A 12,857-nucleotide genomic window follows, 5' to 3' on the forward strand; every position below is an offset into this window, starting at 1 on the left:
TGACAGACACCTCATGCCCGTGTCTATGGTAGTAATCCCTGACTTGCCTGTACTTATACATACTTGTACAGAGGCCTCCCCACGCGCCCATCAATCCGCCCAGCGCAATCCCGACCTCGTCGCGCGTGGCATCTTCACCAAGTCGTTGTTTGGCATCTCACGGTCTCCAACTGTGTTGGCGTTGTCCAGCTCCGGAGGAATTTTCACCTCCTCAGGGCGGGCGCTGCGCATATTATTCGAGGAATTCTACATCTCGACATCTGCTTGATTTTCGCCTCCGCTCCCGTTTCCGTTTCCAGCTCCAGTGCCATTGCTAACGCCCACAAGGCCCAACATGCGCGCATATGGGACGGTAGATCGCTGCATTTCGCGATGTTTCCCTAAAACGTCGTCAGAAAAGCTCCAGGGCGGGCTCTGTGGCCATGGATTTGGGACGGGAAACGAAACGGAAACCACTTACCCAGCACAAGCACCACATCTCCCAACAGCTCCTCCCGCTTCCACCCGCAGATAAGCGCGTTCTCTTCCCTCCAATTCCGTCCCTCGACCACGTTTGCTGCAATGTTTGCAGCTCCAGAGGCCTCCTCGTCGGGATCCGCCTCGACTATACCACCTACTAGCGTCCGTAGGAGTTCTTCCACTTTGCCCTTCAGGCCTTCCATCCCTAGGCGCTTCGCGTACATGATTAGATATACCCTGAACTCTTCTTTGGAACCCAGCATCAGGGCGGCCGCTAGACGGTTTTCCAAGTGAGCGAGCGAAACCCCTGATTCGAATGATTCGTAGCCCTCTCTGCTGAGGAGGACTTTGATGAGCCGCTGTAGGAAGAACGCCCTACCCCTAAGCAAGGTTTCCGTAGTTGTATTCCGCTCCAGCCAAGGCAATATTCCCGCGGAAACATCCATTTTTGGGGCGCCCTCTGACGACTGCTTTGCTTGCAGATTTGAGACTGACGCGTCAGTGGTGTTCCAGTATTGACTGCCCACAGCCCACCAGACCTCGCTCAGGCGTTGCCAGCAGTACATCTGTGGACTGTACGCGTAGCCGTCGCCATTGGACAAGCTGACGATGATGCGGCCCTCTGAGTTGAGGCGTACGTGGTGGATAGCAGGTGCGCCCGTCGGATGCGCCGCCAGCGACTGAACGGCTGCGTCCAAGACCGGCGCCAGACTCACCGGCGGGTGCGGCGCCGCCATCGTGCTGACATTCCAGACATAGCACATCCCTACGCTGGTTACACACAGCAGCCACGATCCGTAGCTCTCCAATCGCACAGGTTGTGACTCCACTACTAGTGCGCTGTTCAGTCTTCGACCAGCGGGTGTCCAGACATAGACCGACGCGTTCTCGTCTGCTGCGGCCCAGAAGGATTTGTTGCCGGTGGCGAGTAGGATCGTTCTGGGAAGGAAGTCCTGCCATTGCGGAGAGCCGTTCTTGCTGAGCGATATCCGGGCGGGCTCCCGGTCTTGGGCGCGTTGAGTGAGTGACTGCGTGGATGGGTTTCGAATCTCGAGGATGTACTCCGCTCGGGCGGCCTTTGTGGATTCGTTCGCATTGTTGGTACTGGTTGAGTGAAGACTCCGTCAGAAATCAGAAACAAAAGGTCCAGAGAGGCCTCTGCGCAGAAAAATGGGTAATGGGAAACAGAACAGGAATCATCTTACCCGGTTGTGTCAGCAGGCTTTCCATCTCCGTCTATGCCCAGAATGATCATATTCCGTATCCGAGGTACCGCTAGGCGCAATTGACTAACGGACATTACTGGGTTCACGACTGCTGGCCGGATGAACTCTGGAGTTGGGAGTGGGCCGTTAACGGCGGGTTGTGGCGCTGCGGGAACGAGACCATCGGGAGTGCTCTGTAGTATGGGAGTACGGTCACTGTGACTTGCTGCAGCGACTCGCTTCTCGGTCGTTCCTTCCTCCTCGCCGTCAATCTGCGCGTATTTTCGCTTATTCCCAAGTAGAAGCGCTGCCAGTCCACCTTTGGGGAGGCCGTCAAAGGGTTTCGACAAATCGAGCACCGTAGAGGGTGCATCCATAGCTTGTACCGCTGCAGCGGCGCTCATAAGCTTCGTCTGTGGCAAGGAGGACTCCCCACCGCCAGCGCTCGAGACAAGAAGTGGCTTTATCCTCTTCTTGCCATTCACAATCTCGACCCGATTTTTGAGCCGCTCGAGTTTCGCCTGACTCTGGTCCTGTACTGGTGGCGTGGACACACCATTCGTGCCATTCGTAGGTGCAGCAGTGCCATTCATCGTGTCGCCGGCAGCGCCATCGGACGTCTTCTTCTCTCCGTTCGTCTGCGCTGCGGGTTGTGCGTCTCCCATCAGTGCTCCCATCCGGCTCTCTACACCTTTCTGCTCACCAGCACGGCTCATCTCTTCGAGCAGCAGCGCGTCTGTCGTTTCGGGGAAGCCCTGACCTTTCCTTGACGTGCCGAATTTGGTGAGTGACTTGTCATTCTCCTCGACCGGCTGCGGGTAGCCAATTTCACCTTCCTCGAGCACAACACATAGTACAGAGCCATCGAGAGCTGTGATGAACAGTGTCATGCCGTCAGGAGCCCAGCGTAGGTCTGAGATTGGCTTTTCCGACAGCTCTCGTATGATGCTAATCGGCCGTGGACTCTGTGTAGTCCATATGCTGAGTGTCTTATCGGCGCCACCACAAGCAATCACAGTGGTGTTGGGGGGCATGTGGCCATTGATGTCTGGTTGTGGATCGGGGTGGGCGCTGTAGAGTCGTGGTGCGAACGCGCAGACTTCGACTGCTGCTTCGTGACCGATCAGTGTCGTATCCCCATCCCATGTCCCTCGCACAATGATAGCAATCGCCGGCGCTGGTCCATTGACAGCGTTGGCTGCCGCAATATGGACCCCATCCGGCGACCAGGAACATCTCCGGAAGTACGTGGTAAGCGGCGAGTTGACGAACGGCTGCGTAATAGTGGTCTCCAGTATGAAATTGTTTACCGCATCATGCGAGCTGTAGTTCTGCGTTGGGCATGTGAACCTGAAGATCTTGATCGTCCGATCATCGCTGGCCGTAGCGAAGTACTTGTTCGCGGGATCAAACGTAATCCCCTTGACATGACTGGTATGGTTCGATATCGTCTTCAGCTTCTCGAATGTATAGCCCGACCATACCGCGATCTTCGAGTCCAATCCCACCGAAACCAGAACTGTCCCATCATGCGACCAGCCCAAATCCTGCACGTCGTTGTCGTGGCCGATCAGTCTTCGGAAGACAGGCCAGTGCTCGACAGGCGGCGTCTCGTTGGAGCCAAAGGTCGAGTGTTTCGGCGGATTTGGGTCTAACGTGTAAATGCAGACGTACTTGTCGTCGGCGCCGGAGGCTAGAAACTTGCCGCCGGGCGAGAAGCGGACGGTGTGGATGGTGCCGGAGTGGTAGCTCATCGACGCTAGCTGCTTCGGGCCGGTGTAGGAGGCGTCTTCGGACTTGTAGATCGCTTTCGTCGCCCATACTCGCACGTAGCCGTCTGGACAATGGGTCAGAGGCCTCCCCGGGCGTAGAATGGCTGTACTTACCTGCGGCAGATGTAACGAGCCTCTCGCCATCTGGTGAGATGTCGCATGAATAGACCTCGAAGCTCTTCTTCTCACCTGTACACGTGTCTGATTAGCATTGTTCTGTTCTGCATCAGAGGCCTCCCTAGCGCCCACAAGACGTAGATCGTCTGCGTCCTGCGAATCGTGTCTCGACTACCCAATCTCCAGATCCATGAAGCTGCAGAGTCCTCCCCAGCGGGATCTGGCAGACTTCGACTCGCACGTCCTCAGCCACACTCGCCTCACTCTTTCTTGACTTACCGCCATGAGTAAGCCATTTCGGCTTCAGAATCAACATCCCAGCGTCCTCCCCAGCGGGAGCCGGCGCATTGCTTCTCCTCCCTCTTCTTGCAGTGTCAGAATCGTCGGGCTCGGTGCCAGGTAGTCAAGACTCAGATAGAGGCCGCCCGAAGGGTATAAACGATGTGACGCGATTTATGGGTGTTGATTGTTGGTGTAAGGTACTCGTGAGGTGCAAATGATTTACATGTGAGGCTGATGTCAATTCTGGAAGTTGCGCGTGTCGGATTTGGAGAAAGGACGTGTTTCGGGCGGGCTTCACGCGGGTTGAACACATTGGGCTGCGAAAATGGCGCCCTCAGAATACCTAGGGAACGGGATCATGCTCGATCGGCCATAAGCTGGAAATGAATCAGGATTCATATGCTTTTCCATTCCGGCTTTCCTATGCTATACACTGTAGACATACAGAGGCCGCCCTGTTCTTCAAGAGCTGAGCTTGGAATATGAATGAGTAGAATACCACCTGGACCGTTCTCCGAGATCACCTCTTGCCAGCCCTGACCTTGTCAAATGCCCCCAACATCGTCTGCTGAACGTCCGAGCCAGGTCTTGTTGCTGCGTCCACAACTTCATCGCCAGCCTCAGTCGGCGACGATGAATTCAACGATGTGCCTTCGCATCAATGGCTTTCCTCTGACCCTCACTGATTTTCCCATACACGGACAACGCACTCGCAATCATCCCACCCATATCCCCCACATTGCCCGGTACCACCACCGCCGTGCCTTCCTTTGCAAGCTTGCCGAACGCATCCACGTACTTTTCCGCGACGCTCAGGCTGAGCGCACCCTGCGCACTCTGCTCGCCCTCCCGAATCGACCTCGCCACCGCATCAATACCCTTCGCCGTAGCATTCGCCTTCAGCAAAATCGCCTCCGATTCACCTGAAGCCTGATTGATCTGCTCCGCCTTCAACGCCTCCGAAGCCAGAATCACACTCTGCTTCCGTCCCTCCGCAATATTGATCGCGCTCTGCCGCTGTCCCTCCGACTCCAGGATCTCAGCCCGCTTCGATCGTTCTGCTGTGACTTGTCGGTGCATCGCTGCAACCACGCCGTCTGGGGCGTGAATATCTCGGATCTCGTAGCGCAGGCAGACGACGCCCCATGAGGATGCGGCTTCGTTGATGGCTTGTGTGATGTTGGAGTTGAGGTTGGCGCGCTCTTTCAGGACGTGGTCGAGGGTGAGCTGGCCGATTTCGGAGCGCATCGTGGTTTGCGCGAGTTGGCCGATCGCGTATTCTGCGTCTTCGACGCCGTAGCTGGTGCTGTTAGTGGGGTCGGGTGTGTCTGTGTGTTGTTGTGAGGGCTTACCTCGCTTTATATGGGTCGACGACTCTGGTGTATAGTACGCCGTCTAGCTCAAGTGTGACGTTGTCCGCCGTGATGGCGCTCTGGCTTGGTATCTCGATCGCTGATTCTTTCAAGCTTTGGACGTAAGCGATTCTCTGTGTTCACGTTAGCATGCAGATCGGAGCCGGTCAAAAGGCTGTATGTACCTCAATGACTGGCATCAGAATAGCAAGACCGGGCGACAGGATCCGACTGAACTTGCCCATCCGCTCCACGATCCACGCAGTCTGCTGTGGCACAAATTTGATAATTGTATTCGTAGGTAATCTCGATGACCGTTGGAAATATGCTTGCGGCATGCCACCACCGCTTCCACCAAGACTCGAGCCTGGACCTGGCAGCTGGTTGCCTGTGCCTAGAGAGAATTGTCGTCGACACCAGATGGCCATCGGCGAGACTGCCAGAGGTGCAACTCGGGTGCTGCCCAGGGCCGCAAGCCGCCGCGGCAGCGCCCTCGTTGCGGCTCGTGAGAGCTCCATTATGATGAGAAGGGCACCGCGAGGTGCTGTGAGCTGATGCTGACGACTACTAGAGGTTGGTCATAAAGGTGTAGGGTGTTCGTGTGAGGGTATGGTAGGCAGACCTGCGGCGAGGTGTACTTTGGAGATCTGGACATCTGCTTAGGTAATGCAGCTCTTGTCATCCGGTCGAAGATCATGCATTCTCATGCGTAATAACAGTAGTATGTATACAGCAGCAGTAGGTACAAGCACGCAGCGGACAGAGTCACTTCATGAGTATTCTTACGATCCTAATCGTTCCCAGGCCTCGAACTGCCACAGTTTTAGGCGTCATGGCCCATAGTGGACGGCGTCTGCGTTGGATGATGGAATATTTTCTCATTTTCATGCGAGAAGACTCACACAACTAGCTAAACGTAAAGTTCAGAAGTCGAAGTCGGCGCAAAATAGCGCAGCAATACTCCTCAAATGCTCGTAGCAGTATCTTGATCAGTCGCGATATGCTTCTCTGGACCACCCAATCCGCCAGTGGAGGTGACTGCGACCTCTCACGGCGGGCTTCGTGGGGTCTGGAGAAGCGCACCGTTATTGTTTGCGGTGTCGACGGGCGTCGGTCGTTATTGTCGTGGTCGTGTGGCGAAGGATCCAGAACCGAGCCGTGGGGTCCGCCCATTCTTCGTTGTCCGAGATGACTCGCATCTAGTAGCCGTACTCGGCCAGCTTGTCCTTGACCTTCTGGTCAACCGGGGCAGTCTTCTTTGCCTCAGCCAACTGTCTCCGTGCAGCCTTCTTTCGCTCGTAGAATGCAGCACCCTTGACTTTCCGTCGCTCCTCAAGTCTAGAGTCCTCGTTAGTAACACAACTTCAGAAGTGACTGCGTATACCCACCTAGCAACAACATCCTGATACTTCCAACCAACCTCATGAGACAGACGACCAACCGTGCAGAACTTGCGACCAGGCTTGAGTCTGAGTACTCGCAAAGCTTGGGGCACAACCATCCGCTTCTTCTTGTCATACGGAGCTGGGACGCCCTCAAACACCTTCAATCTCTCCATAGCGGCCTTGCCACGGGCGGTCTTGTGTGGGATCATGCCGCGGACGGTCTTGTAGAAAATGCGGGCTGGGGCACGGAAGTGGAAGGGGCCACCACGGGTTGGGTTGTATCGGGTGATCTTTCGGAGGTAGGCATGGTACTTGACTGTAGTCTCGTGTGTGAGTATGCGCAAGGTCTCGTCTGTAGGACGGGTGACGTACGCTTAGCGCGGAAGAACTCGCCGGAGATGTTGAGTGCTTCGCATCGTACAACAACAATTTTCTGACCGTTCAAGAGCTGCTTCGCGACTGTCGATGCGAGACGGCCGAGCAAATGTCCCTTGCCATCAATGACGACCTGAGAGTCCTGTTAGCAACGGTCCGGAAGTCCTGGTCGGTGCTGGGAAGATTGGATGAGGATGGGTAGTCGGATTGCGAAGACGGGCGGGTGTAGACTGACAATTGGCTCAAACGACGACATCTTGCCCAGTGTATGTCAGAGAAACAACACGGGACTCTGATGTTCGTCCTTCAACGCAACAAGATTGAAGGAGTAGGTGTAGCTGGATGTCGAACAAGATGCGCTTGAAGTTGCGGCAAGAGGGTCGGAATTGTGAGTGCGGGTTCTCGCAAAGACTTGGCACACGGCTACTGCAGTTTGAGCGTCAAAAAGCCAAGCATAGTCACGTGTTGGGATCGCGGAACCAAATTTTCTCCGACAGCCGACGAATTATCCATCGGTTTTGAGCCTGAGATTCTTTGGACGCAAGGTTCGTCTTGCAGAATATGCAGAACATACAAGACGGCTAGGCTCAGCGAGGTCGCTTAGGTTTGACATGACAATGCCAGAATGTTGACCGGATCACTAATAGCCGCTACACTAACGGTGAATGCTCCCAGTCAACATCTGGCGGCATCGCTCAAAGATGTCGGAGTCTTCCAGTATGATATTCAACCTCAGACCACTCTCCGTACAGGTTTCAAGAAAAGCTCGACCAACCCACGCTGTCTCGCTGTCAGCCGTGCACACATCTACGCGGCACAGGCTACTAAAGCTGTAGTACACGTCTACAGCCGCCAGAAGGGTAATCTTGAAGCCACTGTTCCATTTCCTGACCGCATTCATAGCGTGGCTTTCGCGGAAGCCGCACAGGTACTGATTCTCGGCACCGATGATGGGAAGCTCGTGCTCTGGGAAGTCGGGACTGGCCGCATCACGACATCTTCAGCGTCACATCTGCAGGCAGTGACACAGCTCCGTGTGACGCCGGACAACGATCTCATTCTCTCGGGCTCGCCTGACACGACTGTACAAATCTGGTCCCTGTCGCAACTTCTGTCGTTCTCCTCGTCTGCGCATTCATACTCAGGGGAGGCATCCAATGTCCCCATAAACACCTTCGAGAACCACCGAAATCCAATCACTGCACTGTCTTGTGGAAATTCCAGGTCGAGCACAAACTTCGCGGTCTCCGCCGCAGCGGACTCCACGTGTCATATATGGCAGATTCAATCATGCCAGATTCTCCGTACTGTGCTTTTGCCGGCGGCACCTATGTGCATTGCCATAGATCCCGCAGATCGTGCAGCATATCTTGGCGACGAGTCCGGATCGATCAGCCACATCGACCTGATAGAACTGGGCCAGTCAACAGTAACCTCGGGTGAGAGTGGCCGACTAACCGACATCGGCAAGCAGAAGCAATGGACGACGTCGTCAAACGCTGGCTCAATGCATTGCCTTGATGTGTCCTACGACGGCACTTATCTCGTGTCCGGCCACACACACGGCGATCTTCTCCGCTGGGACGTGGCCAAGCACAAAGTCATGTCTGATGTCTCCAAGTTAGGTCAACCGATTTCGAATGTCCAGATACTTCGTCCAGAAGGGCTTCCAGAAGCGACACCGGTTAGCTTCGACATCGTAGAAGTCACAAAGCCTAGGCTTGAGTTCGCCGCACAATCAGATAGTGGCAGTACCAACATACCCGCAACCTACAAGCTGCATGCGAGCTTGCGAGGAAAGCGGCAATCGGAAACGAATGCAGTCGCGCTGGCCATGACGACTGATGGCTGGCCGAGCAGTATACTTGACGCTGCTGTCGACGCAGTGAGCAGAAGTGGTGCGGATTCGCAGTCGCAGGTGCCAAAGTCCACCCTGCGTCAAGCAGAGACACTCAAGACAGAAAATGAGCAGCTCAAGCGCAATCTAGCAGCGCATAAGGAAGCAGAGCTGCAGCGTATGGAGAGAAGCCTCCAACGAATGGCTAGACGTGAGGATATCGACCTGGACAGGCGAAAAGCGTACCATCAGGCCATCAAGAATGGAGCCGATAGGAAAACTGCCAATGGAGCAATGCTGGAGGTCGAGGCAGCCTCGCAGCGAGAGCGTGACCAGCTAGACGCTGATAGCGACGCAGAGGCATTCCCTGATGCCATGGACGTGGGCTAGCTTGTAGCAGTGGGGTTGCATTGCTCAGACCTCATGGCCGTAGACAGAGATGCTGTGTTTCGTTCAACATTGCCAGAGTCGCATCGAAGTGCGACCATACTGTGCGCCTCACGTCTCGCGCAAGTTCTGTCTGCTTCTGTATACTACAATCGTTAGTGAACATGCCGGCTTCCGAGACAAAGCCGGTAACGTACTAGCGGGTTTTGATGGGCTGCTGGCGATGGAAGCGGACCTTCAAAATATTCCTCAGTATCCTGTGCTCCCTTCCGCGATACTTTGACGCTCGCTCCAAGAAAATGAGAGTGTTGGCGATGCGTGTTGGTTCGAAAGATTCTCGGGGCTCTTCCCTGAACGATCGTCGTAGTATATCTCTGACGATGTGTTTCGCCGGACTTGAGTGCCGGATGGCCTCTAGCGAGGTCTTGAATAGCCGTCGGTAGGCTGTCCGCACCTCTACTGCGGACATGGGATGCGATGGGTAACTTCACAGTAGTGGTAGCTGCCATGACAAGACATTGCTCAGCGAAAGAAAGAAGGAGGTCCTGGTGCGGTGTTAAGTACTCCCAATTCCGGCACTAAAAGCAGCTGGAATCTCTGCGGCCTAAGTGCTCTTCCACCTCGCAGTTTTCTTCTTCATTCTCTTTGTCATCTTCACGACATCCTTTTGACTGCAAGCCATCGACATCGCTGCCAACAGAACTTGAGGCGAGGTGATTCGCTTCCAAGCTTCTCTGTTTGCGTTTCAGCGATCCGACTACAGCCACATCGCGTTTGATCCAGAGGATACGCACTGCAGTTTCGTGGCGTCAACTACAGCAGAAGCTGTTACCATATTGCTACACGACCACTGGACCCATATTGTTCCATACTACGGATCACCTCATGTGCATAGTGCGAGTCGACGTTTTGTCACGCCCAGTTCCCTTTTCCTTTGTTGCCTGGACTTGTTCTCTGTAGTTCTCGGGGTCACCTCATGGTATGGCACGTGTTACTTCACAGAAAAATGCCAGGCACAATGGCGCCTATGGCAACAACAGAGGCTCACAGATAGCAAAACAACACCACAAGAACAATCAGAAGCAGAAGGTTGTAGTAGAAAGCGGCAAAGGTCAGGATCGCAATGTGGTAAGCAACAGCAAATTGCCGACCGCACGAGGTCATCGTCCTGTTTCTGCCCATGCTCATCGATCCCGTCAGCTATCTTTCCACACAGAGCCACCTCAAGGCTATACATTCATACCGGCAGGCAACCCGCAACTCACTGCAGCCCTCAAAGAGTTTGCCAAACGAGGCAACCACAAAATATTCTCGGTCTCGGTATGTCAATGCAAGCACCAAACACATCGTTCGGCTAATACATCGCAGACTACACCCCACGCTTCTCGCCATGAACTGTCTCGCGAGGTACATCGTGTTGGCTACCACTTCCCCACGTTTGTTGTTGCTCAGGTATGCAATCATTACGGCATTCGTCTGACTCGCACCGGTCATGTAATTGATGAAAAACAAAACGACAACTTCATGAAAGTCTATCAAAAAGGACAACTTGTATTGGACGCGGAGATACCTAAAGACCAAATCACAGTCAACACCGAGGCCAAGGAGACGATCAAGGATCTGTTCCCTAATATTCCGGATAACGACCTGTTCCAAATCATCAAGACAGCCTTTCAACTGGGCGACGGTAAGGTTGGAACTGCTGAAGACGTGCCACTTACCCGTCGAGCCTCCTTGTCTGTAGTTGCTCACATTCGTCACGTCTACACCCGCTACGATAAGCTTCTGAGGCGAATGCCATACAACAACGCTCGTCATGAGGTTGAGGCTGAGACCTTGACTAAGCTCGTCGAGTGGAGAGGCGATGGGTCTGCCGAGTCCGGCGCCATCAACGATGTCCTCGACGATGTGATTGTTATATCAGACGAAGAGAAGAGCGATGCTGAACCTGAAGACGGCCATTCCATTCACCAAAACGAAGTAAGAGTCGAAGAGCTAGATCACAGCACATACTGGCCCGCTGCTACTCGACCATTGTCTCCCCTCCGTGTTGCTGATGAGCCCACGCAAGGGTATCGCTTCCTTCCACATGCCTCATATCGCTATCAGCCAGAGGAAATCGCGGTAAGGGAACGCAACCGAGCTGCTCGATGGGAGCAAGCCAGGCAAGACTATCGATCGACATTGTCACAAGCAGGGCCGTCGTATCAGAGAGTGATGGTTCGAGAGCCCTCCCCAGCTCGTCATCTGATTCCACTTGATCCACCCCAGGGTAGAGTCCTTGAACGTGAATACCTTGGACCAAGCCGATCAGGACCCGTGGAGGTAGGTTCGCATTCCGAAGCCAAGACTTCTACGTCAACAGCATCCTATTCAACTGCTTCTGGTATGCCTGGGATGACTAACACCACTCAGGTCATCTCACGACCGGAATCACCACGCTACTCAGCACCGCAGACACGTTACGAACGAATAGACGATGCAGTTCCGCAAGTGCGATACGAACCCATCGATGACGGCTATCAACCACCTCATCCTGTCTATCACCCTGACTCGAGACCACTGACGCCGATTATTGTCAAGGCCCGCCGTCGATCAGCCAGTCCGGACGGAGATAGAACAATTGTTCAGTCGATTGAGGGCCCGAATGGCGCATACTCACCCAGTATGATCCGTCACAACGAAAACGCAAGATCACAAAACCATCAGATTTCCGCCAACCAACAATACCGGGACAGAAAAGACTACCAGTCCGGTCGAAGCAGTCCTATTGATGCACGTTCCCGCAACCCATTCGGCCAGACTCAGCATTCGCGGACCGCTTCTGGTCAATACATCCAGGATCAGCCAATGCAGCGTACTGGATCGAGACGCGAGATTGTGGACATTCAATCAGCCCCGCAGCGGATCATGGTCACCGACAGCGAAACGGTCTATTCCAGCGACAGAGATCACACATATACGCGTTCGAACCCCTTCCAAGATAGACCCCTTGAGCCAGTCACCATTCGCCGAGAACCATTACCAGCCCATCACTACGATAACATACGGACGGTCCACACAGCGACGCCTCCACGACGAATCCTTGAGCCCATCGGCGACCCGTACTCTGATTCTGGGCCGCAGCGGTATCGCGAGTATGATGTGCCTGTCACTACGGCCTACTATGGTTCGGCACCATCCACAGCACAGTACCTAGCTGAACCGCCGCGACGCGTGGTGTATGCCAATCCGCCAGAGGAGTATGTTACGACTACGCGTTATGAGCCGTTACGTTGATTTCTCTTGCATGAGGCGAGCTTGCATTGGCCGACTACTGTGCACATTTGTGGTTCACCTTCGGAACTGTTGTGTTTCGAGCGCTGGCGTTTCTGGATCGGAGGGAAAAGCAATCTCGAAGCATCGTCATCTCGCTATGGCGGCTGCGTTAACGGTCCCTGGTTCCAGTGACTAAGGCCCAGCATGCATCTGGTTGGACGCTCACCTTCGTGCCTTTTAGCGGCATGGACGAGACGAGCTTTGACTTCACTGCACCCTGAGCATAGCGAATCTGGGACCGGACCCGACGTGAGGAGGCATAAAGCATAACAGCGTGTTTTTACCATACTTCTGGACTTTTCTACCTTGCATAGCGATATCGATCCGGCGCTGGGATACGACGAGACGAAATGCATTTGCACATCTGC

At 54.4% G+C, this 12,857-nt stretch overlaps 4 protein-coding genes across 4 annotated transcripts; 2 read left to right on the top strand and 2 right to left on the bottom strand.

Moving 5' to 3' along the window:
- Positions 1–246: 246 nt before the first annotated feature.
- Positions 247–5,705, bottom strand: AB675_11873 (Protein HIR1; the record flags this gene model as incomplete). Its single annotated transcript, XM_018140757.1, has 7 exons — positions 247–380; positions 461–1,563; positions 1,665–3,501; positions 3,551–3,625; positions 4,546–5,135; positions 5,188–5,321; positions 5,373–5,705. 7 exons carry the CDS (start codon positions 5,703–5,705, stop codon positions 247–249), a joined length of 4,206 nt encoding a protein of 1,401 aa, XP_017996714.1.
- Positions 5,706–6,386: 681 nt separating this feature from the next.
- AB675_11874 (60S ribosomal protein L16) lies at positions 6,387–7,203 on the bottom strand (the record flags this gene model as incomplete). The annotated part of the gene is made up of 4 exons (XM_018140758.1): positions 6,387–6,525; positions 6,576–6,888; positions 6,945–7,080; positions 7,183–7,203. The coding sequence occupies 4 exons, from the start codon at positions 7,201–7,203 to the stop codon at positions 6,387–6,389; spliced, it is 609 nt and encodes a 202-aa protein (XP_017996804.1).
- Positions 7,204–7,572: 369 nt separating this feature from the next.
- Positions 7,573–9,174, top strand: AB675_11875 (Pre-rRNA-processing protein crb3/ipi3; the record flags this gene model as incomplete). Its single annotated transcript, XM_018140759.1, has 1 exon — positions 7,573–9,174. The coding sequence occupies one exon, from the start codon at positions 7,573–7,575 to the stop codon at positions 9,172–9,174; it is 1,602 nt and encodes a 533-aa protein (XP_017996823.1).
- Positions 9,175–10,152: 978 nt separating this feature from the next.
- AB675_11876 (uncharacterized protein) lies at positions 10,153–12,450 on the top strand (the record flags this gene model as incomplete). The annotated part of the gene is made up of 4 exons (XM_018140760.1): positions 10,153–10,299; positions 10,372–10,491; positions 10,540–11,496; positions 11,587–12,450. 4 exons carry the CDS (start codon positions 10,153–10,155, stop codon positions 12,448–12,450), a joined length of 2,088 nt encoding a protein of 695 aa, XP_017996765.1.
- Between the last annotated feature and the right edge of the window lie 407 nt (positions 12,451–12,857).

The sequence above is a fragment of the Cyphellophora attinorum genome (assembly GCF_001299255.1).
Source record: "Cyphellophora attinorum strain CBS 131958 chromosome Unknown Contig28, whole genome shotgun sequence".
In the NCBI taxonomy this organism is placed as follows: domain Eukaryota; kingdom Fungi; phylum Ascomycota; class Eurotiomycetes; order Chaetothyriales; family Cyphellophoraceae; genus Cyphellophora; species Cyphellophora attinorum.